This window comes from Streptopelia decaocto (assembly GCF_964273445.1).
Source record: "Streptopelia decaocto genome assembly, chromosome: 15".
In the NCBI taxonomy this organism is placed as follows: domain Eukaryota; kingdom Metazoa; phylum Chordata; class Aves; order Columbiformes; family Columbidae; genus Streptopelia; species Streptopelia decaocto.
This window is the reverse complement of record NC_138670.1, coordinates 9,211,795-9,225,351: the sequence shown is the minus strand read 5'-3', so window position 1 is coordinate 9,225,351 and position 13,557 is coordinate 9,211,795. Positions and strand designations below refer to the sequence as shown.

Genomic DNA, 13,557 nt, shown 5'->3' with positions numbered 1-13,557 from the left:
GCCTAACAACTATAAATTCATCGATAAAATAAATATTTGAACTTTTTGTTTTTCCAAATTACAATTTCAGCTGTGCCATTTCCAGTTAAGTATATAACACGCCCTCTGAAGATTTTCCAATGTTTTTCATAATAAACTAGTTAATAAATACACTTGCTACATTATATTACAGGGTTATCTGTGACTTTAAACCTTTATTGAGAATGGCTTAATTACAAATAAAAATATATTTATGTATAAAATCCCTGCATGTAAAATACCCCTTCCTTTGCTATTGACATCATGAAGGAAACAAAGTGACAAAACATTTTCCGAGTGAGTACTTTGATAGACAGTCTTGTAATGGGAAACAAAGTTTCAGAAAATGCAGATGTTGTGAATGCTTGTGCAGTGTGAGCTTTTTAATCTGAATTTGTGTCATATAATACGCAGTCTTTTCACTTGGCTTTTGCTTCTTCCTTGTGTTTTCACCTCTCACAGCTATCTTCCATTTGGTGGCTATAAGAGATCCTGTTGCAGTGGTGGAGCTTTGCTTTTGTCTGTATTAGCCTAAACAGCTTTGATTCTTTATCTTTTGGTTTTTCAGTATTTAAACCCTGGGTACCAAACACATAACAGTCAATACTGTTACACCTGTCTGTGCACTTCAGACCACTTAGTGTGCCCTTAAGCTCACGTTTTATTTATAAGCTCCAGATCGCATTTGGATAACTGAAACAGCAAGAGGCTAAATGTCCATTACAAGCCTTTTGTAAGAATTGTTTTTATTTAGCTAATCAAGTCTGCTCTAAAATAAATCCTGTGGCAGTTTAATGGTATTGAATGAACTACCCACCTGAAATGCATGGGTTAAGGAAGAACTCTATCAACCTGTAGTTTACATACCTGTTAATTAGTAACACAACTAATACAATCTCTCTAAATCAAACGTGAGGAATTTGGACTTGGACATAAAAATGCCCCAAATACTGGGATTCTGCTGGTGGCACTAATATACTGGTTCTACTGCTCACAAATCACATCATTTTTTACTCATTTTGCAAGGATAAGTGCCAGAATGTATCCCAGCTTCACCAATGATAAGCAAAATTTGATAATTCTGAAAATTTCTTGTCTCATACTTTTTGTTTTGAACTTTTTAAAGGCTACTGCATTTTAAATGTCTGGTACTATTTTTAGCCTTTGTACAGAGAAGCACTCTTGATTCTACCAAGCATACTTACTGAACACTTTCCAGATGCTTTTCAGTAAGTCAACAACTGATAAAATGTTTTCTCTTAGAAAAAAAAAAATTACTATGCTGAAAGTAGATTCCTATTTATTATTTCCACCACTAAATAGCAATGTCCTTTCACTGTTATTCCATGCAGTCCCAGAACTTGAACAGTTCTTTTCCCAAAACCAGGCCAAAGGTGTGAGATCTCTGTCTTAAGTACAAAATAAAATTTTGCTAGCTTCACATCAGTATTAATGTTGTTTTTTCTTCCCACTTCAACACACGCAGGACTGGAGATCAAGACTTTGAGGAGATTGTGATGGATGAATCTAAAATAGGTGGCTATTTCTTACACTTTTACAGAGCTCCTCGGCAAAGTAATTAAACTCAGGTAATACATGAAAGGATTATGAATTGACTGCTAACAGTTTCACTTGATAATGTCCAAATACAGTAACTCAAACTTAATCCAATACAGCTGTAGTATAAGAGCTAGAAAATCGGAGTTCTTGCTTTTTTACTTGTAGCAAAGAGATGCCTGTATTCCCTCTTTATTGATTTTAGCTTGTCTTAGTTCACTGAACTAATACCCATAGCAAAATTTGGCTAAAATTATGATTCAGCATTTCAATTACAATCCAGTATATGCTGTCAGACATTTACAATTTACACACAAAATGTACACCATTAGTGTGGATGATCATTTTCTGTATTTGCTTAATAAGTTTAAAGTTTATATTTAGGAAGGATTCTGCAGAAGCTGGCACATGTGGATGGCATTATGTTCAGAAGTCTTTGTGAAGAGCAATAAAGACTTCTAGGTACAAATAAGGTATCTTCACTTAAACTTTTGGGGCAATACAGAGCTCCGAGCAGTCATCCTAGAGGATTTATCCAAAAGAGATTGAGTTTGTAGTAACTATGATCCAAATGCAGCGGCAAAAATGCTACATCTGTGTAATGTGAATTTGGTATGTGGGAAACTCCCTTGAATAAATGTGTTTCATTCCTACAATGCAGACAATACTGATGAGCCAGCAAAGCACTTTTTTGTTATTTAAAAGTGGTTTACATTAATATTTTTTCCTTCCATAATACCCTGCTGAATGTCAAATCCCTAGATTTAGGGTGAAGATCAGCCCCTGATGCTTTGACAGAGAGAGAGAAACAGGTATTTCCCATTTATTTTTTCCTGGTTTTGTTTACCTACACCTATGCATGTATTACCAAGTGTTAAAGTTCATCAATCTGGTGCTTCTTTCTTATGTGTTTAATTTGAAAATAAGCTCAAAGCAAACAGGTGCTGGGCCTGTACTTTAAAACTGCAGGCAAATGTGCAATCTTGAAAATGAGGAAGAAAAAAACAAACGAGAATTGAGACATACATTGCAAAATCAGATACATCATCAGGACAAAAAAAAAAAAGACAGCATTGCAATATAGTCCTATCAATGTCTATAAAGCCTCCATTGTTTAAGATCCCACTGCAATTCAGGAGCAAGGTCTCTGCAGGGGGAAGTCCTGAGACAAGCAGCCAGCTGCCACACAGGCTGCACAGGAAAGGACCAGAAGCATCAGGTGCAGATGTCAGCTGTCTGTGTAGATGAACAGAATATCTTCATCAGTGCCGTAACTTGTCCTGGCTTCCTCAAAGTTACTGATGCTGGTGCAGCATGTTCCTGTTAAGGAGGAACAAAATGTTACTAGAAGTTCAGAAGAATTTGCCTGTAAAAGCAAATTCTACAGCAGCCTCTACAAAGAAAAGTAACTAGCATACAGCCTAGACCTATCAGCTTAGGTTACAGCTTTACTCAGGTAGATCTTTTCACCTCAAAGGCAGTGCTCACTGAAGTAATGTTGCAAATAAGTACTACATTGGCCATCCTGTTATATTCTGAACAACGATTCATCTCTCACTAACCCATCTGAAAGCCAAACAAGTTTGCTAGAAGGCATATCTCAATGCCTCAAGTAAATCACAGCACAAAATGCATCACTGTTTTAATTAATGTGGCAAAACTGCCTCTGACAAACCAGTTATTGATGCTTGAAATATATGTGGACCATTAGGGGAAGTCCAGCTGTGGCCTGTATTACAGACATGTTAGTAATGCGGTGGCTGAGAATCCACCTGAAAAGAACAGGCTACTCACGGTCAGCATAGGCAGGGTTGTTGTAGTAAATACTCCCTGAGGCTTTGTTGTAGCCACATAACACAATGAAATGGCCCTGGTAGTCAGGATTCCTGCAGAAGCACTTCTGTCCAATGGGGAGGAAGCAGCAGTATTTGACAGGACTTGAGCAAAGATCACACAGTAGCAGGACTGCATTCACTAGGACGATGGCTACATGACCTTGGGACAGGTGGTTTTGGATGTCTTGAACAGTTACTGTGCTGTGGAAAAAAAAAAATCAGACATGCTTATTAACAAGTTTAGGGAAGAAACAGGTATACATGGAAGTGTGTGATGATGAACAGTACTTAGGACGTGCAGCTGGCATGGCAATTTTTATATCACAGGTACAGCTTTTTGCTGTTAAACCCGACAAAACTTGTGTCATTCAAGGCCTTTTGATCTCATTGCTGCTACTGCAGTGCAGAGCAACAGCTCTGAACTCCACGGCAATATAAATGTAATCTCAGAATGTATCAGATGCCCCAGAGAAGAGTATTAAAGGAGTTGGCAACTCATTCAGTAACTTGAGAGACTTGGTTGTGGGAAAATCATAAGTGTTCTCTCCTGCTCTCAAAAAAGCTGAAGTGCCACATCTTTATTGACTGAGTGGTTACAGACTGTATAATCACTAATCAAATTAAGATGTGCCCAAATTTGCCTCTGTCACACAGGAATATGTTTCTCCCAATGGCAATTTTGGACTACCTGATGTTCTGAGGCTTTATTTCTGTTGTACCTCCTATAGAGAATATCAACCAAAGAACCTATAATATCATCTGTTAAAAGATGTCCTTCACTGAGGCAAACTCTGAATTCCATATGCATTAGAAACATCCCTTGGATGCATTCCAAATGTCTGGGCTGTGTGCACTGTCTGACTGAGCTCACGTGCTTTTAATCTTTTACAGTGTTGCTTCTCCTCCTTGATGCCCCAGCCTCAGAACTGCCCAGGTAGATATGCTCTCTGTCCCTGCCTTGATAAAGGCCATGATCTTAAGATGGCTAAAGCAAAATGGACTGACTGTCCCATCTGCCCTGTCACAGCTCGTGGCCTGATTTCAGTCTCTTTCACCAGTTTACCTTGGTGACTCCAAGAAAACCATGGAGCACACAGAATCTCCAAACAGAAAGCCAAAATTAAGCTTACCACTTCTCCACCAGCACCTTGCAGGCTTTGGCTTGTGCAAAGAGCTGATTCACTCGATTCTCCTCTGTGTCAAAGTGCTTTCTGTAAAATGACTGTGGAGATAATAGAAGTAAAGAACTGGAATGACATTTACCTCAGGTAATCCACCACTTACAAACCCTGCTAGCAAGGCCCTGCATAAGTTGGAGATCTGGCTATGGGATAAGAGATCTCTCGTGTAGTTCACTGGTAACAGGATAAGGATTCTTGCTCTGAATTATAAGTTTAGTTTCACTCCTGGTCAGTTATTGTAATTTCCATCCAGTGGCTATTCAGTTGCCGACATGAAAGAAGCCCGTCTGGTTTGTACTGGGCAGGCTCTTGCATTAGGAACAGCATGGCCGCTATAGGCCCTCACTAGCCCCTTGCTGGCATTCGTGAAGAGGCCAAGCTCTCAGTGGACATGGAGGCTGAGTTCCCCTCTCACCTCTAGAGGTGGTTCTTCCAGGTCAGGGCTGAGGCACGGTGGTGGGGAAAGTGTGGAAGCTAGCACTGCTGCTGCCCAGGCTGTACCTGTTCTGTAGATAAATACAGGGCTTCAGTCTCCAAGGCTGTCCAAGAGGCTGGAACCTTTCATAAGCACTACATGACAACTTTTTAAAAAAATGCACGTTATGGAATCAAAGATGTAAAGTATCATATCTAGCCTCGCCTTTGGAACTGATTTGTACCAGTTTTGGCAACAGGCAAACCTTGTCAGTAACATGGCAGAGCTTTTAAAGCATGACACACAGGGCTTTTAAAACTGTCTGCTGTCTCCCAGTAGATAAGAATACTAACCTGATTTTTGTAGCCCTTGTCCACTCCAAGCGTCTGGGTGCAAAATTTATGCTTAACACCGAAATGCCGCATTAGATAGGCCAGGTCAATAGTCCAGATACTCTTTGTTAACTGGAGTTCCTGGATGGCTTTCTGAAATTCATCATTGTCCAAATGATTCAGGTACCTGTGTTATTAGAAAAGGCAGTAAAAGGGAAGCACAGATCTTAGAAGCAAAATGTGTGCTATAGCCCAAGCCTTCATACCACAGGATGTAAAAACTGAAACAATGGGCTTGGCTAAGAAATAACAACAACAAACCCCAAACAAACAAACAACAAACAGCCCATAAAGGAGCCACAAATTTAAGGGAAGGGAAGGGAGTAGGGAATAATTAACTGGATTTATTCCTGACTTTTTCAAATTGGAAATATATGGGTTTCTTGATTGTTTTATAGTGCTAGAAGTGTACAGGTGCTGTACAATAGGCAAGCTATACTGAGCAAGTATAGAACTCTGTCCTGAAGGGCTTGCAGTCTAAATGTACAAGCATATTAGAGCAAACACAGAAAGGAGTGTAAAAGACTAAAACTTGCTTCACAAAATAGATGGATTTCAAAAGGAAGAACTATAAAGGAAGTCAGTAAATATTCAAAGGAAGCTTGTCAGGCTCTGACGGCACAAAAGGCAACAAAGGGGACAAGAAGTCAGGAGGAAGCTTGGGACAGGTTGCAGAGGGGTGGGGAGTGGCAGTTACAGAGTTCTGGAAGTCAGAAAACAAATGGAAGTAAATGAAAAAAAAAATTGAGGATGCAGGGCAAACAAGGTCAGATCAGCGGGGTGAGAAGATTAATCTTGGAAGCTGAGTTTTGGGAAGACTGGAGTGGCAAAGAGGTAAAGGGAATAAAGAGGCAGAGGTTACAGTAGTTAAGATGGGAAATTACCAGCACACGGACTAACGTCTTGGCAGAAGGGATGGAGAGAAATGAAAATCTTCTGCTTCATATCTACTAAGTGGACATCTAAATAGGTATTTCTCCTGCACCTAATCTCATGTTCCTCTGTGGAAGGAAAGAGGAGTTCAGCAGGACAGCTACTAGTTTGAAAAAAAGAAAAACCAAAACAAAACCAAAAAACCCAAAGGGCAATACAGTGCATTGTTTGAAGTTGAAACTACTCCTGGAACAAAACCACTCATCCCACAGCCTTGGGCTCAGCAGGACAGATGTAGCACGTACTCACAGACTGGGATACACCTGCCCGTCATTTGGAAACACAGAAAGGAATTAGGTGAATTGCGGTGCTAAGTATCAGTTCTGAATTACAACAACAGGAAAGGGGGATAACTTTATTAGCTTATCATGCCAACCTGCAAAGTTCTTAGAGCCAAACAGATATTTTGCATCTGGCAAAAGAGTCAATTATTCAAGAGTCTGAAGTTCATCTTGGTTTGTATTTTCCCTTGCTCCTGCTGGAGAGCTGTGCCAGGCCCAAGCAGCAGTAATTCTTCAAGTGTACCTGAGAATACGTGATCTCTTAAAACTAAATTAAACTCACAGCTGCCTCACCACACCTGGATGCTGCTTCCTGCGACCCCTCTCCCATGGGATTTCCCACCCGTTCAAACCAAAAGAGTCACTTACTGAAGCACCATCCTGGAGCAGGCCAGCCCACAGTCCCAGTGGTACAACTGCTGAATGACTGGCACCTTCAGCTGGACGCACTCGGCTGCAGTGAGTACAACACAAAAGACGTCAATCCATACAGCAATGCTTTTTCCATATGTCAGCATTAAAAGTCAGCTTGTCCTCAGCACTACCGTAGCATAAATGGGAACATTTTTTCTACTTTATATGATTGGCAGGTATTTTCTTCTCTCTTAAGGGAACATAGGTTGGTTTGGTATTTCTGTACAGTTAAGTGTTCAATTTAATCTCACGCTACTTTATTGATCCATACTTGGATCACTGTGCTGTATGGTTCACCCTCTTGTTCTGTGGAAGTTTCATTTTATCCTTTTTGTGGGTGATATACCCAGCCCTAACTTTGAAGCTGTGTCCCCTCATAAATAATAGTAGGCAAAGCACAGGTATTCATCCTTCCTCATGTCTGAATACATTTCTGTGCCACAAAACGTGTTAAACCAAACTGTGAGAAAACAGACAAACAAGCACCGATCCCTTACAAGACACACAGATTTGAGCCTTTCCTATGGAAGTCTTTTTCTGCAGGAACTGTAATGTACATAATTTCAGATTAACAAAGCTCCAATGTATCCTAAAGAAAAAATAAAACCCCAATTCCCAAATTCTCCTCAAACCAGGATCTGTAAGTATTTTGTCATCATTTCTATTGGCATAGTTTGACTCTGTCCCCTTTTTGTTTATACCCAAGGCCTCTGTCAAGTCCCAACATTAATTCATGAAGTACGTGTTTTCTATGGAAGACTTCAAAGGGTAATGACTTTAGTTTTCTTGAATGTCCAGCTTCTAGATGTCCTGTTTCCCAACACACCCACACTTCAGTGAGGACTGCCAGCTGTCCTAAGATACAAGCCAGTCTATGCCGTGGCTGTAAATAACACTGAAACCACCTCCCGGAGCTGCCAGCTGCTCGGCAGAACGCACGTACAGACGGAGCCAGTAATTCCACATTACTGCTGCTGGCGAAACCGGCCGTTCCGCGGCTCCGGGAGGGCGGAGGGGCCGCCAGGGCCTCTCAAGGGGCTGGCAGAGCCGCCCGCTCCCTGCCGCAGGCACGGCCGTACCCAGTGCTCCCTGCCCGGGCCGTTCCGCCACGGCCGAACACGCCGCGGAGCTCCCGCAGCGCGGCCCCCGCCCCGAGCACGGCTCCGCCCGCAGAGCGAGGGCTGCGGGAGGCGGCCGGGCCAGCCCCGCTGGCGCGGCGGGGCGCACTGACCTGGCGGCGACTCCCCGGGATCCCGGGGGCTCTTCATGTTGGCGCCGGGACCTGCCGCCCGCTCACTGCCAGCCCCACCGAGCCGGCGGCACGACCCAGAGCCCCGGCATGCCTCGGCGCGGCGCTGGCTCCTCCCGGCCGCGGGGGCGGGGGCTGCGGGGGGCCGGGCCCCGGGGCGTCTGCCCCGCGCCGTCGCTGCGGTGTGGGTGGCGGCGGTCGGGCGTGTCGGTGGCCAGGGACATGACACGGCGGGCGGGGAATGAGGGACCGAGGGGCGGAGCGCGACCTGAGGCGGGCGGGGAAGCGCCGGTAGCCAGCCCTGCCCCAGGAGCGGGCACCGCCGGCGGAGCGGGGCTGTCGCCGGGCGGCGGGGCAGGACTGCGGCGGAACCGTGGTGCCGCGGCAACGCGGCCCGGCGGCCCCGGGCACACTGGTGGGAAGGGAAGGGGCTGTGCTGTCCCCACCGTCGTCTTCCGGTTCCGGCGCGCCGTGCACGGCGGGAAGTTGTGGGAGGCCATTACCGGGGAGCGCGGGCTCAGGCTGGGGCGGTTGCCGGGCGGTGAGTGGCGGCGGAGCCGGTTCCGAGCGGGGTTTCCGGCCGTCCCGGGTGCCCCCGGGAGCGCAGGGACCTCCGCAGGCGCCCTGGGGAGGCATCGGAGCTGCGCCGCATCCCCTGGGGCCTGTGGGCTGGTTCGGGCGCCCGGGCCTGAGGGGGCGAAGCCGCAGCGGGGCTCCGCTCGCCTCCCGGGGCTGGGCTTCCCCGCGGGCCGGGGCCTCCGCTGGGGCACGGCTGAGCATGGGGCTCTGCCAGTGAAGGACGGTCGTGCGGGGCACTTGCCAGGGATGCTGCGTGTGCGGGGGGCTGGGCTCCCCCGAGATGGGGCCTGTTGCGGGGTGCTGTGGTCGGTGAGGGTGGCCGTGCCGCCCGCAGGGCTGGCCGAGCTCGGGGCTGCTCAGGCTGGCTGTGCTGTCACGGGCTGCACCTGGATGCGCCTGGGGCTGTTTCTCTTCCAGATGCACTGGGCTATCCAAGTGGTCCGTTATCTGGTATTTACAAGTGAATTTCCTAGGTCAGAAAAGACCTGGAAAAGACTTACCTTTGCTGATATTTTAAGTGTTTTCTTCCCATGGGCATCTTTCTATAAAAGTTTTATTAATGTGTATGGTGTGTTTGGGCAAGAAAGAAAAGCAGCACTTTACAGTGGGAAAAATCATAGGTTGTATAGGTAAAATCTAAGTGCAAAGAAACTTGCAGACTCCTTCCTTTGTGTTCTCTTGTCTCAGGTGTAGAGCCACAGCACTGCGAACATGTCAATTGGCGTACCAATTAAAGTCCTGCACGAGGCCGAAGGCCATATTGTGACGTGTGAGACCAATACAGGAGAAGTTTACCGAGGCAAACTTATTGAAGCTGAAGACAACATGAATTGTCAGGTATACCTTCTTCAAAAAGATGGCAGGAAGCTTATCTGATCTGTGCCTGGAAAGGCTGATAGCTTATTGGCAGCGTGATTAAAAGATCATTGCTTTTAGCCTTAGGATAAAGAAACCGTCCTGCTGCATGTCTTCACTGTGTGAAATGGATTCAGGATTCCTAAGTGTTGCAAAGAGGGCAGAGCTTATTCTTTCAGGTTTTAGAGTTGAATTGGGCATTTCTGTTGATAATATCAGGGTTCTTAAGATTCTTTTCTGTGAAAAACATTTCACTGGAGTGTTTTATTTGAAGCCTTGGAGAATAAGAATAAACAAACCTTGATTTAAGAAATTGAAGGTTTTTTAATGCACATTACTGTAGGTATCGCAAATGGGCTCAATTTTGATTGACTTTAGGCAAATCATTGTTGAAATGAAATTCTTCCTTGATAGTGCTAGAATAGCTTTATTAAAACCAATTTAATGTGCAAAACCAAAACTAACAAATGTAATAAAACTAATTTGCAAACTGGGGAGAAAACAAAAGTCCTGGGTCAGCTGGCATAGGAGCAGGTTGAGGAGAATGTTTAAAAGGTCCCGGGTGCCTTGTGTCATAGCTCCAGATGAGAAAGTGGTATGCTTGGAAAGCCTGCGGCTTTGGCACTTGAGTTCTGGCTGTATATTCTGCAGGCAAGAGAAGCAGGAATACAGAACTGTGTTAGAGGCACCTCTGAGCATTGACTGATCTTTACTTTCCAGATGTCCAACATAACGGTGACATACAGAGATGGCCGAGTGGCGCAGCTTGAACAGGTGTACATCAGAGGTAGCAAGATACGGTTTCTCATTTTGCCAGATATGTTGAAGAATGCCCCTATGTTAAAGAGCATGAAGAATAAAAACCAGGGTTCTGGAGCTGGGCGAGGAAAAGCAGCTATTCTCAAAGCTCAAGGTATGTTTATGGTCCCCCTGCCCCATTTTGCTGTAGAACTGGAAAACTTTAATCTCTGTCAGGGGAAACAAGTTGTTAGAAATGGAAAGGTTACTGGTTTATACGTTGGTTTTCTGTATATTTCATCTTACAGTGGGAGTCGAGACTGCCCAATTACCTGAATGTGTAATGTTGATGTTACAATAATTTAGATATAGCGAGTAGTCTGTTAAATGGAGGCTTTATATAAAGCTTAGTCTTCTGTTTGCCAGTGGTTGTGGCAAGAGCTGTTTGGAATACTTAGGGAAGGATCCAGGTGTTCTTGTTAAGCTTTTGTAGAAAAACTAACTCAGATATTAAAGTGGTGCTTAAACTACTGGGGAGCTGTAATTATTAGCCATTCTGTAGTTCACTCTCATTAGTACCTTTCTCAAGGGAACAGCCTAGTTATAACAAGATTGATTAATAATCATGGGCTGCAAAGTCTGTCGTTAACTTCAGCAAATGCAGTAAGGTTACGTGAGGCAGTAACATCTGCTGAAATGTACTGACTTCTGTAGCAAAACCTTGGAGGACTGCGAGGTTTTAAATCTGCGTTACAAATTTGTGTGTTAGATGAGAGGGAACACAGTGTGTGAATATTCCACTGTGCCTGCTCTAAGTGACAAGACTGTATAAGCATTAGTTCTGGTTCTTCTAACAGAAAAAAAATTCCTGTTGCATCGCTCTCTGAACTTTGTAGAAGAGCCATCTCCTGCTTCTAAGCAAGAGACTTGAGTGTTATTTATGTTTTGGTTGTCAGTTGTTGAGAGAAATATGCAGTTATGTCAAATTCATGTAATCTGTGATGTTTTCTTTCTTCAGTGGCTGCAAGAGGAAGAGGCCGTGGTATGGGCCGCGGCAATATCTTCCAGAAGCGGAGATAATCTTGGTCTTGACCGACATGCTTTTTTTACTAGGAGGTATTAACTTGACTACATGTGCATTGGTATCAGTTTTGTTTAATAAATGTTTCTGACAAAAACTTGTCTGCTCCTCTGTGACAGGACTCCTCTTGGGCAAATACTTTGTGGGTTGTTTTCAAACTTAAAGTTGCTTTGTCTGGAAAACAGTGGACTTTATATCTAAATTTGACTACTTTGTATTTGTGTGATGCATTGAGTTTTAAAGATCATCATGTTCTTTTTTTCTTGGTTGGTCCTGTTGTTCATTCTCTATAGAATTGGAAGGCATTCTTCATGAAGAATTTTTAAATAATATGTTTTCAAGTCATACTAGCAGCTGCATTTATGGAACATACAGCCAGAGGTAGCTTCCTGAGAAGCAAAGCACTATGTTCTTTTGCTTCATGTGGACCTCCAATAGGTAGAGGTCCATCTTCAGAGCTGCACGTTGGGCTTGTGTTCTTGCATTTCTTCTTTTTCTCGTTGGATACAGGGAGAATTTTTCATTAGGAACACACAACTTTGATAGTCTGAGTCTATATTTTCAGTGACGAATTCTATTCTAACTCTCTTATTAGTTCACTTGTTTGTTGTTTGGTTGTTTATTTTTCCTCTGCCTGGGAAAAGAAGACAATATAGGCATTTGAAATGTTTTGTGAATTTGAAAAGTAGTGCGGGTTGTGTGGTGATAGTGATATGGATGGTTATCCATTAAATACAATGCAATACAAATGCAAATCTTTTCAACAAAACTTAGGATCAACTTTAGCTTTTGGTCATATAGATCATCAGCTGATCTGCAGGAAGCCAAAAGTAGTTGTGACTTTATTTTTCTAGAAGTATAGAGTGGCGGACTTACTGACTTAGAGGGTTGAAATGTTTAAATATAATACTTCTGTACCTAATCACATACTTGCATACAATCTATTTTCAGTCTGTATGTGTGTGAAATCTCTAATCTTGCTTTTCTGGTTCTGATGCTGTGAAGACTCTCCCTTGTGTGCAGACATGAAAGTTGAACTAATGTATTAATTTGTTGAATTATCTGTAAATAAAGCTGTGTTTGGTCTCTCATCACTAGAAAAACCCTGCTACCTATTCTTCTGGATAGGAATGATCTTAAATATTCGTATTAGCAACATCCTTAAAATGTGTTTAGGATGTGCTTGAGCTTAATTATAAGTCTTATGCCTAGACTGAGGAACCTGTCCAAAAGACAAAGCAGTTTTCACAAAGCCTTGCTTCAAAACATGACATTTGAGTCATGTTTGTGTATCAGTAATGCTTTCCTGAAGACAATATTTTCCACTTAAAAGGAGCAATTTGGGGCTTTAGTAATGGTATTAAATACTTGTGGAAAGGTCATTCTTCAAATTAACAGTCACTCAGATGAGAATTGTGACTGATAACCAGTTGATTGGGCCATTCCCTCTGAGAGTATCTTTGTAAGATGTGGGCAAGTGCACTGGTCTACATGCAGGCTACAACCTTTCTAATCACTAGTAATAACAGCTGGTTTTAGTGTTTGGAGCTCAATAATCAGTTTGGTTCTTGTTCTTATTGAGAGAAGACATCTCTTCACAGAATTTCTTTCCCATGCTTAAGTAAAGGCATCTGAATTTCACAAGACTCTTTTGAGAAAGACCATCTTAAAATCAACATGAAGCTGAAGTCCATTTTGAGTCTATGCTGGATGCCCACTGAGACTGACTTTTTTTCCAACACACAAAGGAGAAAATAATTCTATCCTGTTGCTGTACCACGAGCTTCATGGTAAGAATTGAACTGTCTGCTCGAGGCAGTCACGTTCTAACACTTCAGACCTCTAGAAATGGGTTGGTAGGTAACACTAGCTATTTCTGTTGACAGCTTTGCTGGTTGTGGTATGGTGGTACATGAAATGCTCACTTCTCTAGTAGGCAGCATTATGTCTGTTTGAAACAGATGTGTTTGCAGGCTGTTAACTGGTTTTTATTGCTTTTAATACATCAGGTTTGTGATTGTTGCTAATC

The 13,557-nt window shown here is 43.3% G+C and overlaps 2 protein-coding genes across 3 annotated transcripts; one reads left to right on the top strand and one right to left on the bottom strand.

Annotated features, from left to right (window-relative positions):
• Positions 1-161: 161 nt before the first annotated feature.
• Positions 162-8,437, bottom strand: GUCD1 (guanylyl cyclase domain containing 1). The gene is made up of 6 exons (XM_082066384.1): positions 8,258-8,437; positions 6,982-7,066; positions 5,360-5,525; positions 4,541-4,632; positions 3,370-3,611; positions 162-2,895 (listed from the first exon to the last, which is right to left on the bottom strand). The coding sequence occupies exons 1-6, from the start codon at positions 8,292-8,294 to the stop codon at positions 2,804-2,806; spliced, it is 714 nt and encodes a 237-aa protein (XP_081922510.1). The 5' UTR covers positions 8,295-8,437; the 3' UTR covers positions 162-2,803.
• Positions 8,414-12,619, top strand: SNRPD3 (small nuclear ribonucleoprotein D3 polypeptide). Of its 2 annotated transcripts, none has more exons than XM_082066386.1 (4): positions 8,414-8,457; positions 9,542-9,691; positions 10,430-10,622; positions 11,466-12,619. In XM_082066386.1, the coding sequence occupies exons 2-4, from the start codon at positions 9,566-9,568 to the stop codon at positions 11,525-11,527; spliced, it is 381 nt and encodes a 126-aa protein (XP_081922512.1). In that variant the 5' UTR covers positions 8,414-8,457; positions 9,542-9,565; the 3' UTR covers positions 11,528-12,619. The 2 variants fall into 2 exon arrangements, with proteins under 2 accessions (XP_081922512.1, XP_081922511.1); XM_082066385.1 differs by lacking the exon at positions 8,414-8,457 and adding an exon at positions 8,605-8,816.
• Positions 12,620-13,557: the final 938 nt, after the last annotated feature.